The sequence below is a fragment of the Strigops habroptila genome, chromosome 1 (genome assembly GCF_004027225.2).
Source record: "Strigops habroptila isolate Jane chromosome 1, bStrHab1.2.pri, whole genome shotgun sequence".
Taxonomy (NCBI): domain Eukaryota; kingdom Metazoa; phylum Chordata; class Aves; order Psittaciformes; family Psittacidae; genus Strigops; species Strigops habroptila.
Window position 1 is genome coordinate 95,866,556 of NC_044277.2, and position 25,555 is coordinate 95,892,110.

The 25,555-nt window shown below is 42.3% G+C and overlaps 1 protein-coding gene and 1 long non-coding RNA gene across 4 annotated transcripts in view; one reads left to right on the forward strand and one right to left on the reverse strand.

Moving 5' to 3' along the window:
- The window catches only part of CTDP1 (CTD phosphatase subunit 1), a 104,437-nt gene extending 102,265 nt beyond the window's left edge, over positions 1 to 2,172 (forward strand). For 2 of the 3 annotated variants that reach the window (XM_030508542.1, XM_030508456.1), the window contains one exon: positions 1,129 to 1,768. In XM_030508542.1, the coding sequence (XP_030364402.1) occupies positions 1,129 to 1,270 (142 nt within the window). In that variant the 3' untranslated portion in view covers positions 1,271 to 1,768. Of the gene's footprint in view, positions 1 to 1,128 lie in introns of all 3 variants that reach the window. The other variant, XM_030508282.1, reaches the window with a different exon arrangement.
- Positions 1 to 24,555, reverse strand: LOC115617755. The gene is made up of 3 exons (XR_003994671.1): positions 24,211 to 24,555; positions 19,486 to 19,625; positions 1 to 649 (listed from the first exon to the last, which is right to left on the reverse strand). It is a non-coding gene; the product is annotated as an uncharacterized LOC115617755 (long non-coding RNA).
- Positions 24,556 to 25,555: the final 1,000 nt, after the last annotated feature.

Below are 25,555 nucleotides of genomic sequence, written 5' to 3' on the forward strand. Positions count from 1 at the left end.
AAAATAGCTTTGTATTTCAGTGTTCCTTACAGGCTCTCAAGTTTGACTGTATTTATTTTTACTTATTTGTTTTGGATATACGTAAGTCAGTATTTATAACAAAGGTCTTTCTTCCTATGTGCTACTTCTCTACACTCTCAAAAGTAGATGGATTATTGTTAAATTACTGCTTTTTGCTACAAGGTAAAAGATCAGTTTATTAATTTTTCATGGTAGCAAGTAGATGCATCCTCTTCTGAATGAAACCCCACCTAGCAATAACAAGGACAGTTACTTAAGAGATACCCCCTTTGCATATATTTTTCTGCTTGAAATTTGATCAAATGATCACGAAAGGATTTTGAATGTGTTTCTACAGCTCATTATGAATTCTGCACAATGCAAAGTCTCAACTTTATTTTTGTCTTGGAAGTACATGTCTGGTAAAAAATTCCCATTTGGCAAGGAAAAGAGATTTTAGCATTCCACAAATCCAAATTCTTTTCCTTATGGCTATGTCCCAGTTGAAGCGTTAGGTTTTCCTTGGAGATCTTTCACAACCAGGAACGTGATTCTTTCAGCAGGGTATGGTGCACATCAGCTTCCTGTTGAAACTGGTTAATACTCCGGAGGTGCTAAGAAATGTGTTGTGCAGCCTGGCAGTACTAATCTAAAGAGACATAAAATGGGAAGAATGAGACCCCTATGTTTGGAAACATGAAAGTATAAAAGCTGGGGCAGTGAGATTTGGTTAATCATTATGGTTTTATTTTTATGAAAGAGAAGAATATTTCAGAATCATATTTTGATAATTTCTCATTCACACGGTGGATTTCTTTGTTCTTTTGGGATGCAAGAGGAAAATAAATCAACTCATTATTTTCAGTCTTAAACTTTGTTTTCATTCTTTGTTCAGAAGAATGGAAGAAACAAAATTAACAGTACTTTGTTCTTTGCACCTAGAGCTGACAGTAAATAAGAGCAATTAAAAAATCAATTGTGTGAACTACTGTTTGTTCATTTAAAAGCAAGTGCTGTACTTTCTATCTTGACCTGAAAAAAAGTTGAGTCCTTCAGCGCCATTTTTTTTTCCATGTCATACAACAAGGTACCTCAATTAATGGACGTTATCTCTGTCTACTGTTTCAGGGGTCACAAGCGCAAACTGGAAGAAGATGATGCTGCCAGTGAGTCCAGTAAAGAATCCAGCAATGAAGATGAGGAAGGAAGCAGTTCTGAAGCAGATGAAATGGCAGCAGCACTTGAAGCTGAATTGAATGACTTCATGTGATATTCATGCAGAAGACGGAATCTGTAATTATATTTTACTTCTCATAAACGGATCGGACTTCAGATGAGTCTCTTATGTCAGTACTCAGTGTTTTTCCAAAATGTGTATGTATATTTTGCAAAGCAACACAAGAGGTGACACATTATTTTACAAAATCAGAAATAGATGTTTTTAAGGTGTTTTATTAAAGGAAAATATACTTTTTTAAACAAAAAAAAGTATTAAATGGGACTTGGTGTGCTATGCCAAAGACATGTTAGGAGCTCTGCAGAACCTTCATATACAGGACAGTGATACAAAGATTCATGATTAAACATACAGCAGCTTTTTAAGAATATTGCAGTCTGCAGTTTATGGGTAATGGTCTTCAAAAAAAAAAAAAGAGGAGATAAAGGAGTTGAAATTGTCTGGGTAGTTCAGCAGGAACCTGATGAACTGGTCATCCTTTTCCACAAATAAATGCTATCAAGTATACAGGATTTTTAAAATAAAAAAAAAGAACGATTTATATTTGTATAGAAACAGGTAATGTGATATGCAAGCTTTGTGAACTCTGCACTTGACCCCATCTGTCATTTGCTTCGAAGAGAATACATACTGATCAAAACTCATGTTTTTAAGTTACTTTGTGGAATAGTTGGGTTCTTTAGGGACATCATTTAGATTTTAAACTTTTCTTCTCTGTAACCAGAAATTTAGCACAGCATACTGTGTGATCCTGTATTGCCATAAAAAACATATTCACCCATTTGTGTTGTCTTGGAAAGAACGAGTGCTACTTCAGTCTAGGTAGGATTTAATTTCTTTGACAAGAGTTCTGATGTAAAGTTTTTGTATATTCTATTTCATATTTGACCCACAAAACAGATTTTCTTTCATTTAATAAAAATTCATTTTGTACACTTTGTTTCCCTTTCCTGTTCATTTTCTTCTATCAAATACAACGCATCTTTCCATATTATCTTTTTTTTTAGTCTTCATGAAAATAATAAAAAACATTGAAAGCAAGAGCAAATGTGTAGATTCAGGCAAGTAACCGAGACAAAGAATAGAAACACTGGCTCAGAAGATTCCCTTTTCTTTGGTACATGAACTCTTACTTTCTGACATTTTCTCAGGTCTCTTTGACCGGCCTCTGAAGGTACTGTAAGAATTACTGCTCTGGCATTGGATTTCGGAGTCTAGAACCATGGTTTATTCTCAACTGCTATCAACTGGAGAGATAAATCCTTTTAAAACACGTTTGCAAAAGAAGACTCATAAATTCAGATATAGTTACAGGGAAGTACTTTCTGTTGCAGAAGGACTTAATTTTGCCACTTGGCAGTAAAATGGAGAGAATATTTGAATATTATCTCAGCTGGTTTTCAAATAAGAGCCTAGTTTTCAAAGCTTCATAATGGCAATGAAAGGAAGACTGAGAAAATAGAAACTTTCCAGATTAATACTGATTTTCCCCTTCAGAATGCAATGTCAGCATCCACAAGGCACAAATAGTGTTTTCTTTGGGAAAATGTTAACCTTCTTGGACATTTGCACAGATACCCTATAGCTGAAGTCTACAGTGACCTGCCTGCTGTAGCTCTTCATGAAAACAGTCAGGATGTCTCTGAGTGAGTTGCATTGTATAACAGAAGAAAAAGACTAATGCCTGTAAAATGGGAAGTCAAAATACTTTTTTCAGCAACTTAAGTGCAGCCTCTCCAGCTATCAGAGGATGAGTGCTTGCAAATACTAAATATGTCGTGGGGTACGTTTTGTGTTTTCTTAGATTAAGCCCAGTTGAAATAGTTTGAAATAATACCAACTTTTTGGATCACTGTGATGCTGCAAATGACTTGACAACACAAGTTTCTGCAGAGACTCGTTCCGGCTGATGATCTCTTCCAGTCATGCAGCTCTGGGGCAGCATTCAAGCTCTGAATGCAAACACAGCCAGCGAGCAAACCTGGGTAGGTGGCTGTTAGCTCAGCAATGTGATGCCTTGGTTCAAGCTGCTTGTTGGATGCCATGTCCCTAGCACGGCAGCTGTCTCACAGTGCTCATGGAGTGATTCCCATACACAAAGTTTGACAAGCTTTTTGGTGCAAAAGGCTGTGTCCTCTTCCCAGTTTTATTTTATGGCTGATACTTTTGGTTTAACTGGTGGTGTGTGTGTCTGGGAAGGAGTCCTGAAAGCAATCAGCACTCCACTAAACCCAGTATCATCTAAACTCTGTGTAAACACAGAGCGAGAGCTCTCCGCCAGACTGCGAGCTGCATCTATCTAGGGGTCCGGTGCCAGTGAAGACTGATCTGCCTCTGTGGGAGCTGCAAAATCTGCAATTGGTACTGCACAGAGGTCCCGGGAGCAGACAGCATGCTGACAGGATTAAAGCCAAACAGTTATCTAACAACCAGAATGACACTGAAAATTCTTATTTTGACATTGATTACTCAGGTATCTCTAACAAACCCTGCTCTCAAATCCTTGTGGTGGGGGGACCTAGTACGGGGTGGGGGTTGAGAGGCACCAATCCATTGCTCGCTGCCAAAGCAACCCAGAAACCTGCTTTCTCTCTAGAAGTAGACTCCTGCTCATTCAGGTAGTTGTATGTAGTAAACTGGCCCCCAGCCTCTCTCTGCACAGGCAGGGTGGAGAAATGGAAACTGAGAATTTGATAGATGATAAGTTAAATGCCCTGGTTAACCTGCCAGCAAGAAGTGTTTTCATGTATGAAGTTATCACTCACTCCCACTTTTTTCAAGATGCAGGAGCATCCTAGAAAAGGCAAAAAATGTGTTTTGTGAAATGGCTTTTAACTCATTAAGTAACCCACGTCTCTTGACTGGTTGTTTTATCTTGCTTTCTTGATCCACTTCCATAGGTTAGATAGCTAACAAGGATGTGCTGCCAGGAAGGGCTCTCTTAAGGCGGAATCACAGACGCAGTTCCCACTGAGGCTGTTGAACTTGGGCAGTGCTGGTTTCTGAAGGTGTACCAGGCGTGGAAGTGAGCAGAGAAGGGGCATAAAGTGCACCTTGTTTCATTAAGCTTTCTGAGCACGTACTTTCGCTGCTGTTCAGGAAAGACAGCTCCTAAGGTCTGACACTGGTTTAAGAACAAGTAAGAGCAGTCGTTTCAATTTAAAGACCAGCAGCTTTACTTTTTCCAACTCGTCTTGCCCTCAGCAGTTCTCAAGAGAATGGGAATACATCACAGCTCTTTGTAGAAGGTGTAGTGGGACCCATGACAGACGCAAAAAGCAATGGGTAGTGACTAACCTTTTCTCTTTGTGCATGTGCTGGGGAGGGCTGAAGACGAGGGAACAGTGTCACTTAGCGCTGAGACGTGAAAAACTCCAAGCATGCAAATACTTTCACTGTTGGGTTTTGCGCATATGTGGAGTGGGCCCTTGCGTCTTCTCAGTGTTAGATAGTAACATCCATTGCGGAGGATGGAAAGTCTCAAGTTTCCTTCTTGGCACTACTGCTTGCAGAATAGGTTACTGTCTTACAAACATGACAATCCACACACACAAACCTGGAGCTGTAACTTAGGATTTCTCAGCTCTGCCTAATTTTACTACAGTAAAGATTGCAGTAGATGACAAGTTGGAGAATGAATATATAGTGGTCCTGTTAATGAAGTGTATTTCATGTAGCTGAAAATTCAGCATGAGAAGTCTCCCATAAATTATTAAATCAGACTTTGTCAAAAAGAAAACATTTGTGAATCATTTTTAATTAAAAACTGAACGTGCACCATAAACCCATAAGTTCTAAAAAACTTTTTTTTTTTTTTTAAGTAGAAATGTTCCCTGGTAGTTAAGCCTTCAAGGTGAATCAATACCACAAAAAAAGAAAAAAAAACAGGTGTGTTTACCTGATACAAAAGTTAAAAGAGGACCAAGACTGTGCATTATTTCTTTTGGTTCTCTCCTCAGCAGAGCCTCCAAATGCTCTTTCTTTTCCTTGTTGAATTCAAGTTTATGTGCACTCTGTGGGTCACTCCACACCTCATCTTGGCTGCTCCTGTTCTTTAGTGAACCCTACCCATCACATGCCCAATTCTGTCACCATCGCTGTCTTTATCCAGCAGGTCCCAGCTCTCACTACCTGCATGCAAGTATTTTATAATTTTTTTTTCCTATCCAATAACACCTTCTGGTTTCATTTCAGAAGCATTTGAAGCCCAGCACCTGGCACAGTCCCCTCTCCCCTCCCTCTCTGAGGAACGGGAGGCAGCAGGATCTGATCCCCCAGGCAGCATCACCTACCATGGGCTGGTTTGCTGCAGCTTCATACCCAAGGCTCTTCAAGACCAGGTTGGGTGTGTTTCTGAGCAACCTGATCTAGTTGAGAAGTGCATTTTTTTGCCATACCTGTGGGATGAAAAGCTATGTCCACAGCTTGCTATGTGCTGCCCTCTTCCACTGACCTGTCCTCTGTGAGTCAATGTGTCTTGCCAGGGGACTGGGAAGGGGAATGGAGCCAGATCTTCCTCCTGAGTCACCTCTTCTCTCTCCCTAAGCCAAACTCTTGCCAGAGTTGGCAGACAGTAACCATATTGCAAAGCCATGTAAGTTTAACAAGTGATGATAAAACATCCATCCTTCTCTGGATTTGCTGTGGGACATGAGTGATGCAGAGGTTTCTTCTCTGCCCCTTCCATATCTATCTGCCACAAGAAGTCTTGAAAAACCAAATCACGGGAACCATAAGGGAGAGAAACCCTGGCCAAGGACCCTCAAAAGGGATGCATCTTTCTCCCTTTCCCTTCTCTACAGGAGACCAACATCTGTCAGTCCCCAGGAATGTTTGCCTGCCTTGTCTGTCAGATTTTGGCTGTTGTTGTTGCTCTTTCACAACAGGCAAGCTGTTCTCACTAAAGCACAAGCGACCATTGCTATTGACCAACTGTCAGCAGCAAAGCTCATAGGCAACAGCCTCCTCCTCATCATGCTGCCTTCAGACCAAGCATGAAGAGTAGGTGCTTTTTGGCAGGGAGTACAGCAAGAGGACAGAAAAGCTTTTTATCTTTTCAGACCTACCACTATGGATACATATGACCCTTTCAGGACATAAGTATTAAATGTGTCAGTGCCAATATAAAGGGTCCTTGGGAAGTTCTCTGTTTTAATTAAGTGGATGTGTTTGGTCCTCAGAGAGCTCATGCATGAATAAATGTTTTAATAATTCAACTTTGTCTCTCCTAATCTTATAGCTGCATCCCACAGAAAAGCTTTCTTTTCCTAGGCACTGAATACGAAATGAAGAACGCTCCATTTAATTTCTCTATTTTTTACTTTCTGTCCTTGTATCCAAGTTCTCAGCCAACCTCTGAGACCACAGGGGAGCCCTACCGCAGGACCCACACACACAGCAGCTCTGTGCCAATTCCACAGGACACAGCCATCAGTTGGCATCATCTTTGGCTCTCCCTCCAGGGCCTGCCCAAGGAAGCAATGCCACCTCTGAGCATACCTCAGAGCAACAGATGTGTGTCTTCCAGTATCCATCTGCTTCACTGACCATCACTGGTGGAAATGGCATTTCAGCTTGCCTGCATGAAACACATCTTTCCCTGCAGGTGGCTCCTCTTGTCAGTAATTCAAGCCACTTTTCAGCACTTTTTGGGTTTGCATTGTGCTTTAAATCTCTTCCTTTTTAAGATTCAGGAAGCAGCTAAGGAACTGAAAGCAGGCCCCAGGTGGGCTGTGGGACAGAAAAGAGAAGAAACTCAACAGTCTAAAAGTTGTGCGTTGCCAGAATAACTCATCTCTCGTGACAGAGTCTCTGCTTGGTGTGTGTTTAAGCTGAACATACAGATGAGGCATTTTTCCAGCTCACAGTACAATCTACGATTCCTGATGGGCCTGAGATGTGCTTGGATAAACTGGATTTAGCACTGCAGTTTTGTGATGTGGGTTACTCTGTAAAGTTGTGACCTGAAACAGCCTGTCTGCACAAACGGTGTTTTACTGGGGAAATGTGGAACACATGCCCCACTCCTCCCACACTGTACCCACACACACTGATAAGTCACTATGACACTGATGTTGTCTGGGATGCTTTCAAGGGCAGGAGGAGGAGAAGAAATCTGGCACAGTGAACAAAGGTTGGACACTGAGTCCTTACATGAGAGGGTCATTGGTCTGCAAGGGGAAGGAGGGTGGTAAAACAGCAGTTCATCGGGTTAGAAATTGTCCTCTACAGCATGCGGTTAGTGCTGCTTGCAGCTCAGTGGGACTGTATCAGCTGCCCAACACCTATTAGTGTCCTTGTAACTTGAACCAAAGTCCTGAAGTGCACAGGCCATCAAGCAGGAGCTCCTCATTTGCTTCATTACAAGGAGGGTGGCTCTGCTCATCTGCATGCTCTTCAACTGCCAGTGGGTGCAAACTCTTGCATGGTAGGGGTTAATTTCAGCTGCAGCCTTAAGTAACTTTTATTTTGATTGACTGCACTTGACATCTGTGAGGCCAAGGCACTAACAGCCACAGTGGAAGTGCTGAGGAATAAGTCCCTGAGTAATTCCTGGTTTATCCCCAGTTTTTATCATTTACCTCATTTTGGTACTGCCTGCAGCCTTCAGCTGCTCTTCATTTGCTCAGAATTAATAGATTTCACATGCCTCAGTGCCACGTCCCTCTCTCAGCTAAACTAACTCCCTGCGTAGGCACACAAAATAACTTTCCCCCATGTCCCCCGCCAGTGGGTTAGAGTGAAGATAACCTGAGCACTCAGTAACTGGGATACAGCAGCTGCAGCAAGCCCTGGCCGCAGTGCTTTGCTGTGATGCAGCACGTGCCATGACACGAGTGGCAACACAGAAGCAACTACTGCTTTCAGAGAGCAAACACCAAAAATGCTGCCTTTGCAGGAGAGGGCTGGGCTGCAACTGAACTGCACCTCAGTTGCCTTGGGCTACAATCACCCTGGAGCAACCCCAGAGCAGGGATGTGCAAACAGCCTCTGTGCTCTGGACTCTGTCAGGGTTTGGGCAAAGCAGGTCATCACCGTCAGTATGAGCTGCACGCTTCATCACCCTGCGCCCTCATCTGGAATCCAGGTCTAGGTATTAGGAGCACAAAACGGGTTGCTTTTTTTAGATCCCCCGCATTGCTTGTCATCTCTGTGCATGCCCCTAGTGCTGCATAGGGCTGCAGACCACCACAGGGCTCCCAAAGGGGCAGCTCCTGCCTGGTAGAAACTGACATGGTTCCCTTGGTGTGAATCCTGAAGCCCTCCAAGAAGTCTCTGGCACCTCTGAAGGCTGTTAAGGACCACTTTCTGGATGACAAGTGATAATTAAGAACTAATTCATGATCCTCCTCTGGATCACTGTGGAAGCATGTGGTATTTGGAAACCTGGAGAGCACAAAGGAGAAAATATATTCATTGCTTAGAGTTTTCTGATGAGATATTAAAGGCTCTTGTGTTATGATATTCACTTGGCTTTCTTGGAAGTTATTTAGCTAATCAGTATAATTTAATACATTTGTATGTGTAAATATAGCTGCACAACTCCTACAATACACTTTTGCTACAAAGCTGGCGGTTACCAACCATCTTTCCATTTAAAACTGTGGTTTCTGGAGTTTGCCAACTACAAGAATTTCAATTTACACTTTAAGGAAATGTGGTGGGTTTTTCTTTCTGTGCTGCTTCAGGTCGTGAAGCAAAGTTTGAAAGTGTATCTTGGCTGCACTTTTGAAAAGCACGGCACCAGTGAGGTTACCTGGTGGGTTTTAAGCTAAGCTCATGGCTTTGTGAGGGTTTACGTGCAATTTTGAATGTGAAGGGCTATGAATAATAATAGTGGGCTTGAGGCAACGGGCTGTAAACAGTGTGAGATCTCCCCACTGGGTTGAAACGAAACTCCTTCAAGTCTTTTGTAAAATTTTGACGCAGCTCAAAGAAATGTTTTCTGAGCAGCGTGTGGGCTGCAATATTGGGAACAGGTTCTTCCAGTGTTAACGAGCAAGCATCCTGCCTCAGAAATTATACCCAAGCATTTTCAGAGCAGGGTATCTTATAAATATATTCTTTATGTTCCGATATGTGAGATGCATCTGTTTTCCAGAAGAGATGATCTGAACAATGTGGTTCGAAGAGAAGAGTTTGAGCTTAAAAATAAAGCCTCACTATGAAGTATCCTAGAAAGCAAGAAAGCCAGACAATGATTCAGAGATCTCTGGGACAAGACGCATGCAAACCATCCCAGATACTAATGACTTCACTATAGTGGCATGACTATGAGTCAAAACTCACAAGCATCCTTCATGTATCAGACAGGTTTTGCTCCCGTAAAGGCTACCTGACATGCAGGCACTGAGTAAAATTCGTCTAGGGCAATTAGCTGAATTCCTACTTGATATTTTCTGTCCATTACTCAGGCACTTTGGGCCAAATGTTTTTAAATATTTTCAATATCCCATCTTGAAACTGTCAATATGCAATTCTTCATCACTGCTTTCAAGAGTTGGGCTTGTTCAGCCTGGAGAAGGGAGGGCTCTGGGAAGTCCTTATAGCAGCCTTCCAGTAGGCCCCTTCTAAAGGGGCCTACAAGAAAGATGGGGACAAACTTTTTAGCAGGGCCTGTTGCAATAGGACAAGGGGTAATGGTTTTAAACTAAAAGTAGATTCAGACTAGATTTAATAAATACATTTTTTATAATGAGGGTGGTGAGACACTGGAACAGGTTGCCCGGAGAGATGACAAATGTTCCATCCCTGGAAACATTCAAGGTCATGTTGGACAGGGCTCTGAGCAACATGGTCTAGTTGAAGATGTCCTTGCTCATTGCAGGGGGGTTGGACTAGATGACCTTTAAATGTCCCTTCCTACCCAAACTATTATATGATTCTGTGAAAAATATCAAGGCCCTGAATCTGAGCTGCTGCACCAAGTTGATTTGAAGCCTAAGTTTTGAAAATATAAAAATAGGCTTTTAGCAGCCTGCCTGACTGAGACAGAGACGTTGTGTGGGCAAACTGCTTCAGAAGATGGCTGTGCAATGGTTATTAAGAGCTGTACTTCCATAATAACACTGCTGGGAGGTTTCCTTAGTAAAGAATATCATAAAGCAAGTTTCGACTTCTTCCTCACTGAGACCTGGAGGCAGCACCGTGTTTGGCTAGCTCTGGTGCATTATCCTCTAATAGCTAAGCTACATATTTCACTTGAAGGATGAATAATAGAATGTTTTCTCTCCCCGCACTTCCCCACCACCACTTTACTTTCAGAATAGCATCTTCCATTGTTGGTTATTGTCATTATAAACTAATTTCCCCAACCACTGCTTTAACAATCATTTCCTAGCTTCTAGGCATTAAGCAAAGATTGCTGCAGCATAATTGGATTAATTTAGAGACTGACTTTGAACAGCATAATTGATTTGAATTTTATTCTGTTTTCTCTAGCTGCTTCTCCCACTAAAAATCACAAGGTGGCGAGATCTGTGAGCACAGGCATGGGCTCAAGTCTTCTGCAGGCAAAGCCCTTGTGAATGGGAGCCCTCCCCTTTCTATGTGCGTACCTTCACCCATGCACCATGCACCCCACCTCCAGGGATGGATCCCCATTGGGCTTTATGTCCTTCCTTCTGCCACCCCTTGCAAGGCTTCTGGTGCTGCAGAAATCATGAACTGACTCACTTCTCAAGCATCGCTGCAGGGGTTGGGTATTAGAAATGGTAATGTTCACGATGGCAGGAAGGCCAGAGAGCTGAAAATAAACATGCCAGTATTTAACTGCTGATAAATACACCATGCGTTTAAGTGACTTGCAAGCTGTGGGACCAAGGTGACAACTGACCCAAGGCAGCAGCCGATGCAGCTGTGACGTACTTCATGCTGCCTGAAGAGTGTTGTTCTCTGACACTGACATTGGGCATAGGTGCTGCTAAACCTAGGAGGCTGCCTGCCTGCCTGTCTGTCCCCACGTGGAGCCTGCTTCAGGGGTGCTCTGCAGCAGGCTCGCCTCTAATATCACAGTGGCATTTCCAGGCATTTAGCTGTGTTACTCCAGTACCCAGCACAGGAGATGTTGCGTTTTGCCATGATTTTTTGCTGGGTTTTGATTCCCATTGTCTCCCAGACACAGGTGTGGAGCAGGGAATGCCCTGCAGACACTGCTGCAGGACCTGCAGGTGCCTTGTCAGGTTCATGAAGCACATGCTCACCAGGGATCCCTGAAACGAGCTTCCTGGTTCACTCCCAAAGCTGTCTTTTCCTGTGTACATCTGCTCCTGAGTTTTGTTATGCATCTTCGTTGGTGGTTAGAGAACAAAAAGCTTTAGGTTTTTAATTATAACACAGAACACAGGCTGAGAGAGCTGGGCTTGTTCAGCCTGGAGAAAGAAAGGCTCCAGGGAGACTTTAAAGCAGCTTCCAGGGCCTGAAGGGAGGCTACAAGAGAGCTGGAGAGGGTTTTTGACTAGGGACAAGACAAGGGGGAGTGACTTTAAACTGACAGAGGGGAGACTGAAATGAGATCTGAGGAAGAAGTTCTTCCCTGTAAGGGTGGTGAGGCCCTGGCACAGGTTGCCCAGAGAAGCTGTGGCTGCCCCATTCCTGGCAGTGTTCAAGGCCAGGTTGGACAGGGCTTGGAGCAACCTGCTCTAGTGGAAGGTGTCCCTGCCTGTGGCAGGCGGTTGGAACTGGATGACCTTTAAGGTCCTTTTTAACCAAAACCATTCTGTGATTCTATGAAAAATTATGAAAATACCAGCTGAGCAGCATGGCTGCAGCCCATCCTCCTACATAGCTCTGAGCTCGAGTGCCATTTCAGTTCCTCTCAGCTGACTGCAAAGGTTTGCAGAGGTGCTCAGCATGTGCCCTGCCTGCTGTGTGAAGGGGTTGTCTGGGACATTTGGGCAGTGGTTACCTCAAACACAGACCTGCCCAGTGCTAGTTAGGATCCTAGGCTTGAGACACTCAGGCTTGTAAGTTTTACCTGTCATGACTCACACACAGTCGATGGACCTTTTGAATTCCCATCAAGCCCAAAGCTGCCATCCCACTAATTTCAGCAAAGCCAGGATGTCCCTGCCATGTCTTTGGATAGTTAAATGCCAGCGCTTGCAGTCTGACAAGCTTTGCACCCACCACAGGAAACTTCCCACTTGTGCCGCTCACAGCATACTCCTTCCCAGCCGTCAACCCTCCCTGGCAGCCTCCAAGAGATTCTCCCCCAGCCCTGGTCCCAGTCCTGTCCTGGCAGCATCCACACTGCAGCTCTGGGCACTGCTTGTGCAACAAAAGCCCAATGGTGGCAAGCATGAGCTGCACCAGAGCCATGACAATACTGTGGGGTTACCTGCACCAGCAGACATGTACTCACAAACCTACCCACACACACAGACATCCTCTGTGTGCTTGGCTTTCATATTCATGCATGGCAGTGCACTGCTGTGATTGCAGGAAAGGAAAGGAATGGGATTCAGCTGTGCCACCACTTCCCACCCTAGTACCAAGAAACAGCAGTACCACAAGAGGTGTTGATACTTAGGGATTCACTCCCTTGTCCTTCCTACTTTTTTTGACAAAAGAGAGTGATACTACCCAACATAAAGCTATAAAATCTGGGCCTCCCAGCAACCTGGAATCCTATTTCTAAATACATCACAGACAGCAAGGATGGAGACAAGTCACCTTCATCACCCAGCGATGTGGGGCATTCCCTTAAAAAGTCAGCTGCACTTCAGCTGTCAAACTGCCTATGTGCAATTTTAAGTGGAGTTCATGTCCTTTAGCACATGAACACCAGGACTGTTGTAGACATGTTCATCAAAGAGTGTTTGCTACAAGGCACATAATAGTTTTACCCACTCCTTCTCCTACTTAGTATTCTCTTGTAAATAAATTCCTCAATGATTTGTTGAGTTAGTGGAAAGAATCCAAAATAACAACATTAGCCACTTCCTTAATGTTTTGCCGGAGTAGGCGCCAGCAAACTGATGCCTAGGAAACTTTTCCTCCTGATACCTGAATGATAGTTTATAGGGGTCAGCCTTGCCAACTTTTGCTAACCTTGCTGCTTACATTCCTCAAGAATGTCACAGCCACAAACACTTCAATCTTTTGTGGCTCTTCAGCTCTCAGACTTTGGTAGGAGATGTATGTCTGTGGCTGCCTTTAATCGTTTGCCCTTTAGGTTTCACTCCCAGCTTTCCAGCTTCTCCCTGGTAGCATGAAGCCAAGAAGAGAAAGGGGGACTCCAGAAGTAATACTGCTTGGATCACACAGCACCCCTACCATAACTCCTCTTGCAAGCAGTTCATGTGGCTCAGCCACATTTGTGCCACCTGTTTGCCAGCGCAGAGCTGGAAAGGGGTCACTGAGAAGATGCTTCTCTTTCCCTTGCTGAATAAGTTGATGTTTCAAGCATCCAGCCCAACTTCAGCTGTTGTGTTTTAGCATTTCACTATGCAGCAGACCTGCTGCAGCACTGCCCTACAGGTGGCTCTGCTGACATCCAAGCCCTGCATTCCATCGGGCCACATCTCAACTGGTGGTTTTCTCCTGTGGCATCACCTCAGCTGGGCACAGGCACCTAACAGTAGGTCAAGTGACTTGTAGCCATCACAGTGCCTTTCCCAGTGCCTGGAAAACTTTATTCCTCTCCCGTGTACTTCTCTCCAGTGTACTCCTCTCCAGTCTCCTCTCTCTCTGTTAGTCATGCTCCCCTTTTCACATGCACGCCCTTTCCATGCAGATATTACGATTATGCAGGCTGTAACTCATTGGAAGATTTCTTTTCCCTCCTCCACAAATATCTAAACTTATCCCTAACTACCTACCTAATCTGTCTATCAGATCCAAATGTCCCCAACATTTGGGGGTGTTTGGGTTTGGGATTCTGATTCAGGCTTCTCTACAGAAAACATTGAAAGGTCTCTGCATTTTACTTCATCCAGCAAATGAAGCTGAAAGCCGTTCAGTGCTACTGTATGAATGTACTGCCTAAAACCAATATCTACCTGAAAGCAGTGTGACTAATTTGGGTCTGAAAGAGTTTTGTGTAAGTATTGTTTTACTTTTAATGTTCTCTTCACTTTTCATCACTTCTTTAAATCCCACCGAAGGCAAACATTCTCGCAAATTGATGTCTTGGCATTTTCACTCAATGATATTGACTTTCTAATGGCAGCAGGGGAATAAACCAGTAGATTAAACTGTCCAATCAATTGCCCTCCTGCCTGTATTATGTGCGTTATTTCCCACCGTACTTATTCAGCATTACAGTCTATGATCATTAACACAGTGGGTGCTGTTAGACAATGAAAGCCAGCAGCACGCTAATAAAAGGTTTAATGAATAACATGATATCCTTACCAACAGCTACAGAAAAGTTGGTTTAGGGAAACAGGAACTGTGTGTTAGGGCACATTGTACATGAAATGGGGTTATTTGTGCTAATAAGTGAATACTCCTTTATCACAGGGCTGGTACTGAAACACTGGCCTGGAAAGAGAACTGAGTTTCAGGGAAATATCCCCTTGGATCAGAGGTGGACAGAGCAGACATTACCTCCCAGCAACTCATTTTCTATGCTATACAGCTTAGCTGCTCAGCGGGGCATTAATGCCAAGAAATTTAACAAGCATTTTTCCAGTTTCAGCACTGCCAGGTTGCTGAGCCACAGTGTCACTCTTTGCTCCCTAAATTTGCCATTCAAATCTTACCCACTGTTTTCCTCTGCTTTATGAAACAGGACAGAGAGCTGCCCTTCTTCCCAAAGAGAAGGTCAGCCTTGCAGCTGCCCAGTTAGGGCTTCTCATTCCCAACTGACACCATTTCCCACTGACATTCTTGTACTTGCCAGGCTGAGAAATCCTGTGAGCATCTACTGGACAGTCTGGTTTTGGCACAGCTGGATTTGCAAAACAACAGTGCCATTCATCCATCATAGATTCACTGTGTGACCAAGAAACACTTCAACCAGGGAAGGCGAAGACTGACTTTTGGTGGGATGGAGGTTAATTCATACCTTAAAGAGTCTCACAGAGAGTGAGAAGCAGTTAACCAGCCGTGGGCAGGGCAGGGGCATAGGGGTAGTACTCACAAGGGTTTCCACATCCAGCTGACTTGGTACTTCCTTGTGACATCATCCCTCTGGCAAGAACTGAGAGGGTGAGGGAGGGCAGAGCAACATCAGTAACTTCGAGCTGTGCAGCTGAATCTGCCCACTCCTAGATGTCTTCTCTTGCACAATTTTTTCTCAGTGGGTCAAGTGAAGTTTCACTCATTATGCCTCCTGCAAGATCACTGTGCAAACTAACAGGATGTGCTGTTAGGAAAGGGAAGGTTGACATCCAGTCTGTACTCCTCCTTTCTTAGTTTCACCTATTTACATATGTTTGCTTTTAATTTGCTAGTTAAGTCCCTTTATTTTGAGACTGCTCCTTTGTTCCCAGGCTGTACTTGTCTCTTGATCTAACTAATACGTTTTGAAGTCTTTTCATTCTTCCTTGTAAATCAGACTTTGGACCTTGATGAATCTGTTTGCTGCGCTGATCTGAATTCTTTCCCATTTATCAGATCTTCTTCATCTCATAAAGAAATGAACAGGCTATTCAGGGTGTGACTGTGAAAAGATTGTATCTATATATTCCAGCCTCATTGTATGTTGCTCTGGCTATTTTACCTTGCTACACTGCATTGCAAACACAGTCCCCTAAGATTCTTTCCATTCCACTTCTTTGCAGGTTTATCTGATTGTGCATGTCTTAAATTGTTCTTTCCCCTCATGAATTAGAATAGCTTTTCATTTTGATTGGGTTTTATACCATGAACGGTATCTAATTTTCTCACTTTCTCCCTGTATTTTTTTACTGAGTGAGTTCTTTCCTATATTTTAATGCCTTTTTTGTATTAGTAATTTCCCTCAATTTAATATATCTGTGACTTCCATTAATATCTTCTTTATCCTCTACTTTAGTTAATTAGTAAAAGCATAAAAGAACAGATGCACTTTATTTAACAAATGTCTCTGCTAGTGTCCCTGATGACCTGTAAGTCATTACTTCAACCATTTGTTTACAGTGTTTAACTTTAATGATAAAGGATGTTATCATTTCTTTAACCCTAGTAAATGACGCTGAGATGAAGATTCAATGGACACTCTCACAAAATATTCTACAGACCACTCCAAATATAACAGGATGAGGAGGTCATATGAGATGACCATTGCAGTCATCTTTTGTCTGCAGAGTCGGTATTATATATGTTGTTTTCCAACAGCTGTTTGGCTTGTAATTTTGCTGTTATCTATTAACCTTTGCAAGTCTGGCCCAATACTGACTCCACATGGAAATCACCCTCATGAAAGGTAAAATCCTGGGGTTCGGAGCATAAATGTAAGGTCCTGCTTTTTTGAAGCATAATACAGTTCTTCCAGTAACTTATTGGAAACTTATTGGTTCCCTATATATTTTCCCTCTTTCAAATCTCGTGTACAAGAATTCAAAAAATTTTGCAATGTGCTGTGAGCACACTGTCCCAGGACTGCCAAAATGGTCATTAAATCCAAGTGCTTCAAGAAGAACAAATTGTCCCCGTTTCCCCATTTACCTTTGTATTTTTCTAACTGATGGATAAGCAGTTACTCTTACACTGATCTAATTTCCCTCCTTGTGTTTTTGTGGCATTCCCTGCTTACAATATCCCAGCCTTCACACTATCAGAAATGTTCTCCAAGGCTTTCAAGACCTGCATGCTTGCATGGAGAGTGGCTGTTCCTCTCTTGGTGTTCATACCAAAACCTGGCCAGGAAATCAGACCTCTTCTGGAAATCCTGTACAGATTTTACTGATATTCAGTCTTCTAGAGTGCTTTGGGTTATGCCAAATTCCTAATGTTTACATTGGCTTATTGGCCAATACTACTAGACCCAGCTGGGTTTCACTGACTCTTGCTGTTCAGTGGGAGATGGACAGTCTCAGACCCCTAAGATACTCCCACTCTGATACCGAATGACTTCTGCAAAATTTCTAGGTCTTTGAAAATCAGTTCCTTATCAATATTTCTTCTAATAATGTTTTTCTTCCTGCTCACTTAGAAAAGCCTAAAATAGCCCACACATCTCACATGACCATAGTTTACTTATTGAGAGATCCCACCTGCATTTTGTGTACACAGTGTACATATACCACACCTTTCTTTTGTCTGCTTTTCTTTGTAATGGAAGATTCTTTTACACAGCTATTCAGCACCCCAACCATTCCCCACTCATCGATTTCATATTCTTCATAATTTGCAAATGACATTGCAGAATTGCTCACACAAATGCTGTAAAAGAGATGGTTTAAAGCACGTAAAGGTCTCAGCTGAGTAATCCCTGCCTGTACAGATAGTTGTACTGATGGTAGCTTTATAGGCCCTAAACCAGCATCAAATATTTCCAAAGCAGACCTGATTTGTTTCTACAAAATCAAACTCACAGCAAAAACAGTGTCAGAAGAGCCTTGAATTAATCTAAATGACACTGAAAAAATGTTATAGTGGCACATGACTTGCAATATACAACAAAAGTGGTCCATGGGCGGTGAGTGGCTGTCAGTGTACATATAATTGTATTAGCCTGTAATTACATAGACTAAATGGATCAGTCTGACAAAAAACCCCAAAACTGTTCTCAATCAATTCAGTGAATATTTCCTGCTGAAGAGAGATAACTAAGTGATAGTGCATAATTTTGCTAGTGGAACTTGAACTTCTTGCTCTTTTTCCCCTGTACTGAGCAAAGCCAATTAATCCCAACTGTTGAGCCACTGAGTAACAGTTCCTTTTAGGAACAACGATGTCATATGCCAGTACATATGCCAACACTTTCTTCCTTTCTATTAATTGTACAGAGACCAATGACAGTTTACTAAATGTTGTTGTTCAGTAAGCTCCACAACCAGTAATTTTATATGGTTTAAAGCAAACTAAACAACAAAACCTGAAGCCTACTCCATCAATTAAATCTACAATATAATGATTATACAGCCCTAGTGCGAAAATGAAAATCTTCTTCTTAGCCTTTAAAATTGGTTTAAAATTCTGTAATTTTTATTTTATAACACAGAACCTTTAAAATCATTTCTACACTGTAACTGGAAAAAAAAAATGTACTATAAAACCACAAGCGCCTATACCTATAACACATTTTCCTAAGGAGAGTTTCTGAGGTTTATCGACACTTTCTTCTATTTCCCTTGCCATAAAACAGAAGCAAAATTTTAATTGCGCTAAGGAAGAAACATCAGAGAACAGTGTTGTTCCCACTAGACTGAAAAAAACAACTCCTTTTATGTCACTTCGACCAAAGCACGTTAGCATGCAGTACAGATGGGATTGCAAATAGTTTGGTCTGTGCTCCTTCGCAGCCTTGGAGGTTTGAGTCCATCGCGAGAGATATCATGATGCCCCTGAGGAGGCTGAGATACCCTTTGAGATACCTAAAGCTGACCACAGCCTCTCCATGGCTTTGCACTGGCTGGATCAACTCTTGTTTAAGGGCTGCCCAAGCTTCTGGCTGTAAATCTAGTCTCGCCCTGATGTGCTGATGCTTTGCTCCATGTGTTTCTACTCCAGTGTTAGTGCTGTTCTGACTTCTGGCTGACAGATGAGCTTTGGTCTCAGCTCCCAGCTCCCACTTGCTTTCCTACAAGCCCTCCACAGCTCCCCAGATCCTCACCCCAGTTCCATCTCCACACCCTGCCATGATGGCAGGAGCCTCTTCAAAGCCCAAGAGCAGCAGGCACGGGGCTGTTCTGCACACCAAAGCCTCAGTCTGTGCTGGGTCCTGCCTGTGGCTCAAAGAACAGCCCGAGCCTGCTCAGCCCAGCACACTATACCTTTAGATGACTAAAACATTGCTTGGGAAACAAAATGACACCCTAAGTTGAAGCATGAGCTGGAAAACCAGCCACACTGCACACAGACCTGCCTGAACCTACGCTGAGCTTCACTCCCAGCTCCGCACAGCTTAATGACTGGTTTGATTAGACGTCTGTATCCATCTGCCTCTGAGGTGCCATCTCACCCATCTAGAAGCTTCCTGGAGAATGCAAGTGCTCTCCTTCACACACAGTTTTTCTTATTGCTCACATATTCTCCTTTTGGAGAATAATAAAATATTTAAGCTACAAGAAAGAAAAGAAATGGAAACACATTCACTAAAACTCCAGGGGCTGGCATGCTTCATCTCGTATGTAGGGAGATGACATTTCTCGGCTTACCTCTACTGTGGCAGCTCTCAGGTAACATGCAGCAGCCTCATCTTTTCTCTTTCAAATCCGAAATCCTTTTCTGGATGCAGGATGCAACTACCAGCTAATATTCACTTGGTTGGCATTCTCTGACAGCTGGCTGCCAGGATCTACAAAAGTCAGAAATACACATAGGACCTCAGCTTGTGCTTTAAAATACAGTGGATGTGTAAGGGCTCTGCTGACATGGAGGCAGGGAAAGGAGAGTAACAATCACAAAAAGTGATTTAAAAAGAAAACTATTTACATGTAGTCAGTAACTGCATTGCACTGTGTCCCTCTACACACAAAAATTGCTGGTAGGTCCGTTATTCCTGCCTCTCAGAGCTCCTCCACTAACTCTTTAAGACCAGCAGTGAGCAGCTTTGGAAGTTAACAGTCAATTTGCTGTATCAGTTGCCCTGGCAGTCCAATAATTACGATGGCAACAACTGAACCAGGGGATCCAGGAGGGTTTCTGAAACAGGCAGGGAAATTGGCTTTCAGCAGGTTTCTGACTCCTATTGTAGAACACCTTCATTGTCCACAAAAGACCTCTACAGCTGAGCAGTGACCTAATTATTAAATGCTGCTCTTGACGACCCTATCTCCTGTTTGCTGTCTAATGTCTTTTTGGTGAATTCTGCTTTAAAAGCATTTTCTTTCCATGGTCTTGAATTTTCTTAACTTTGTGCTTATGCCAACAGCCTTCGGGCTTTGCCTATACTGAGTCTGGAAATCTTTCTTCCTCCTCTCCCCAAGCCAACCATATTCAAATACAGCACTTGTGGAGAGGTGCTAATATGTTTTCCCAGGCCTCTTCAGATGTGATTTAAAAGCTGGTAGTTAAAACCATAATGTAAAAAAATGTATTTGCAAATGATATATTTTTCTCCCACTTACTTTTTTTAAGCGGAACTATCTAATTTTCTCTGAGAAACTGAGCCAGAGCTCATTTTACTTTGTCCATATACTTGGTTATAGTCAAGTTACAATTTAATTGCACTATTTTTTTTTCAGTTCCCCACTGTTTCAAGGTCTGTGTGTGGTGGCTCATCTTCAGACTTTACCTGGGTCACTTAATGTCCGCTCCACCAGAGGATCAGTAATGTCAGTAATGGGTGATGCATAATGAAACTGCAAGTAGTTTAGGTTCCATGTGGAAGATGGTGCTTTCCATTTAAAAATAAAGTATTTTCCTGATTTTTCACTGGCAGTCCAAGTTTTTCTGTAATATCCAGCTCTTTGGACATTTTGTTCTTTCTTTTGATTAACTCTTTCAGACCACACATTTGTCTGTCTGTAACTTAGTTTCCTATTCAACTAATATCTTGATATTCAGTCTTCTGCAGAAGAATGCTATTTTATGGTCAAGTTTGCAATTTTTGGAGTTGAAATAACCTGTTCTCTCTTGCTCCACTAAAAGCTTGGCACTTACTTAACTCCATCCTTTCATTCTGCACTTTTACATGTGCCAACACTCTTTTTCCTCGGGATGAAGCTCCTCCTCTCTTGCACTCTTCCAGCCACTGTTAGGCCTACCTCTTGCCAGCTTCCCGATACATTGTGCCGAGGGGTCAAGCAAAGCGGCTACTTAATAGCATTTGTTTTGGTGATTTTTATTATTTTCATAGCTGCCTTTAGCCTCTGGACATAGGCCGCTGATTCCTTTCATATCCAGCCATCTGATTCAATGTGCTGGTTTTCCCTAGTGTTTTATTATGGGTAATCCAATGGATTGAATATAGTTTAGGCTATGCTGGAGCTTGACACAGTATCTATTAGAGCATGAGCATCTTGTGTCACCATAAGCAAATCACTTATGATGAAGAAAATAAGACACATATATTTAGGTGTCTAAATCCTGGCATAAAATCCATCTGCTTTAATCCTCAACTCAACCCTCCTTGAAACTCTTCCTGCAAGGAGCAGGGCTGAAGATAACTTCCAGGGTCTGTGGTGAAAAGTTAAGCTGCAAATGTTGTTCTAACACTTTCTCTGAGACTAGTTTGATTCAGGTTCTTGAATATGTTCAGCCTGGAATAGAATAGGTTGAACTTGCATATTAAACACTTTCTAACACGAAGTGGAACAGTTTGGAGTAAGTGCCATCTGTACAGCCTAGCCTGGGAAGTGGTGAAGAACTATCTTCTTTCAGACCCTGCTTCTATAAACTTGTTAATCAGTTGCTTGACTCAATGTGAATTTCCCACGGTGACCTCATTAGGCATATGCTTTCACTGTCCCTTTTAAGGTGGCTACATGCCATGTGTGTGAGCAGATATTTCTTATTTGGTAGCTAATGGCCCATAATTCATATGCAATAAAGAGCTACTACAAAATATTTGCAGATAAAAATTATTTTCTTGCATGCTGTAATAAACTGCATGGGTTGATATCACAAATAGCACAGTGCCAGGGAGGCTGCCTTAAGTGTAAGCTTTTCATACAGGTACCTTTTGCTTGATAATGGTTGAGGGGATGTTATTCTGAGGAAAAACCATTTGGTTGGTTTGGTTTTGTCAGTAATTTAGCGAGTTGATTTGCTTCCTGCATATGAACATGTTCATGCTCCTGGGCAATTGCTATATTATTATTAATTGAATTAAGTAGTAGGATAAAAAAAGCATTTGAATGGATGTTGCTTATATGTGCAGAACATGTAACACTCTTGAGCTTTACTATGCTGCATTTTTTTAAATTGATATCCCAGCTGTATGGTTTCTTTTTCCCAATGACAAGTCAGTCACTGTAGTAGTGCAAGGTTAAGTCTGTCCAGTGATGGGGCTCTGGTACATGATGTTCCCTTGCTTTAGCAAGGTGGTTTCTCTCTAGAGCTTTGGGTCAGGGAGTAGATTAACAGCTGGCAGACTGACAGTGGCACAAATCCCCAGCCATACGACTGGGAATCTCAGCCCCAGCTGCAGGAGATCTTCTTTTCCCCCACAATAGTGTCTCAGGCAGAATGACCTGTAAATGAACTGAAAAGAGCAGTGAGGAGGGGTTGGAACTGGCCATGTGTAATTGATTAACTTGGTGTTTGAAAGGTAGACAGAGTACAGAGAAATGGGAAGGTTTTAGCAGCCAGGGGAGCAGCACAATGAGAAACACACACAGAACTGGTATGTGTAAGCTCAGAAAAACCTATTGACTTCAATGGGATTATAGTCGAGCACATTATTTTTCTCAGAAATAGGAAATTAAATGAGGAATACCATCTTTGGTAATATCATATATTAATAAAAAAAAGTAAACATATTTCTCTGAAATAGAAATTATAATTAACTGTGGCTCTTCTTCGAACAAGCCTAGGGAAGACAGGTAGGAGGAAAAATTGTAGCCCTGGAAGGCAACCATGTTGAGATTGTCACCTGATAGTCAACTGAAGGCAAATATCTGAAGCTACTTCCAGCCCTTTCAAGCAACAATGTCTGAACCTCAGGTCTTCATAGAAACTTCCTCAGCACCTCCACCTCCCCCGGCAGCTCGACGATTCTATGGGCCATAAGATGAGCAAAGAGATTCTTGTCTGTGCTGCATTGGGGTAGCTTTTTCTCCTAGTAAAATTTAAATGCCTTGTTTTTCTCAGTATTTCAGCTTCAAAGTTAGTGGGTACCAAAAGGTTAAAATACAAGTGTTTGCTACTTTAAAAAAAAAAAAAAAAAAAAAAAAAAAGTTTGCAAAGAGGAGACTGGGGGGGGAAAAAAAAAAAAAAGAGATTGATTTAATCCACCTACAACCTGCTTTGCTTACAGCTTAGGAGCCCCATGGAGTTAAGATAAGGGTGTCTGACCAGTACTGCCTTGAGAAAATAACAGAATTATTGTCCATTCTTTTTTTTTATTGTTCCTGTTATCCAGAAAATGTTAGATTAATACTTTTTGCATAAAAGCTAATGAAAAATGCACTCAGGGAGTGGTCACAGAAATTACAAATACTTGGATGATGGATGAAGAAAGAAAAACACTGTCCTTGTCCTTCTGTATTGACTTCCCTAGCAACATAGAAAAATGTTTCAGGACTTTAGATGCCTTTTTGTTCTGCATTGGGACAAGACTAACACTCTCTCAAAATCATCAGGAATAGGAGTGTCACCCCAATGGAGCCTACACCCCACCAACTAGCCACTGATTCTCTCTAGGGCTTTGACCTGAGTGATCTAATCACCTAGTTTCATGTGTAAGGTGGGGGCGAAGCCTGCTTAGACTTCCTAGTCAGCACCTTTGTAAACAAGGACATCCTTCTCATGCTCAGTTTTCATGTAGCTTTTGGCAATGTACTGGGTGTTTAATCAATTTTAATTTCTGTGGCTTTGAAAGGGTGTTCTGCAATGTGTGCTGTAAGGAAGCAATAGCACCATTAAACTAAATGGTGAAATAAGATTTAATAGCAAATTAATCATAATATAGATAAGTCTTATGTGTCTGCTGACTCACTCAAAGAGCCAATAATTACAAGCAAAAGTGCAAAGGTTGTTGGTGACATTTAATCTGTCACCTTGGTTTTACTGAAGACAAATAGCTAGAAGAAGGAGAGATGTCCTGCTATAGGATGACCTTCTTCAGTCAAGCAAACTCCCTGTTTTCACACTGTACCCAGAGCTGTCTCACTGGGAACACATTTGAATGTTTCAGGCATGCTCTTGCACTCTAAATGAGATGCCACTTCCCCACTAAAAAAACAAACAAACAAAACCAACCAATCAAACAAACAAACCTGGCAAGATCTTTGTGAACAGTCCAGCAAAGATGCCTTCTCAATGTGCACCATCAAACAAAAAGTCTTATGCGATGCATCTTTCTAAAAAAGGCTCAAAAAACAGTATGAAAAGGATTGTTGCATTCTGTTTAAATTAATAAAATGGCATGTCCAAAGTACCTGAAAGAGAGCAATGGATAATGAGTGAAATCTGTCTGCAGTGATTGAGTTCAAGACTGCCCCAGCACAAAGCACAGTTTGATAGGGCTGCTGTGAATGCTGTTGGTCAGGTTATAACTTGTATAAATGAGTCAATTTTGCACTCCCCAGCAGTTTCATCTCCATCACGGCTATTACATGACAATAAGCATTTCACAAAGCAGCAGCCTCATCTTCTAGCCCAGGTTAATTACAGGTCAAGGAGGGGCAGCCTGCCAGCTCCCAAGCAGCCTAGGGCCTACTTTTTCCCCAGCTACCTTCATCTGAAACTGGCAGCACTTCAGAAAATGAGCAGAAGGCATCCAAGATGTCTGCTGCTCCTTGACAAACTGCCTCCCTTCCTCTCCTTGCTTGCCTGTGCTTTTGCTCTGCGACAGTTCCCCCACTGTGGAAGTGAAGAGGGTTCCTTCATCACAATGAGGCAGAAGGAGTCAAAGGCAAATGGCTCTTTTTTATGACACCACTGGTGCTTCCGAGCAATCACCTCAGCTCTATGAATTGTGAAAATCCTTTTTTCTGTTTGTTTGTTTGTTTTTCCCAAAAATACCACTGGCAACTCTGGGCATTCATTATGTGGCATTGCAATAACTCAATTTCCCTGACAATTGTTTGTTTGTTTGTTTTCAGCAGCTCCTTTGCTATTGAGCAGTAAATGTGATAAGCAGTATAGATAGGACATCAGTCTTGTACTCATCAAGACTAAACACTGTGAAAAAAAAACCCAGTTATCACACAAATCTGCTTAAATAATTCTGCAGGTACCCTCACTGAAATTATTCATGTTCTTTACTGCAGTGGCTTTGTTCTGCTTCCTGCTATAGCTCAGCCATGGACATTTGCAAAAAAAAAAAAAAAAAAAGAAAAAAAAGGAAAAAAGGAGAACAAAACCAAGCATCATTCAACTTAACAACTGATGTAACATACATCAGACCTTCTTTTACAAGTCTTAGCAGCATCTTATTTTGTTTTTAAAGACACACTGCTAATGTAAGCCATGCTGGAATTAATGGGGTAACCACATACCCTCCCTCTGCTCCAAACCACCTTCCTCTGCATGTCACCATCTGCACTACCATCCACAAACCCTAACTCTCCCTTTTTTCTTAATCCGTAACTGACAGGGTTCACAGATGACACAATGTGA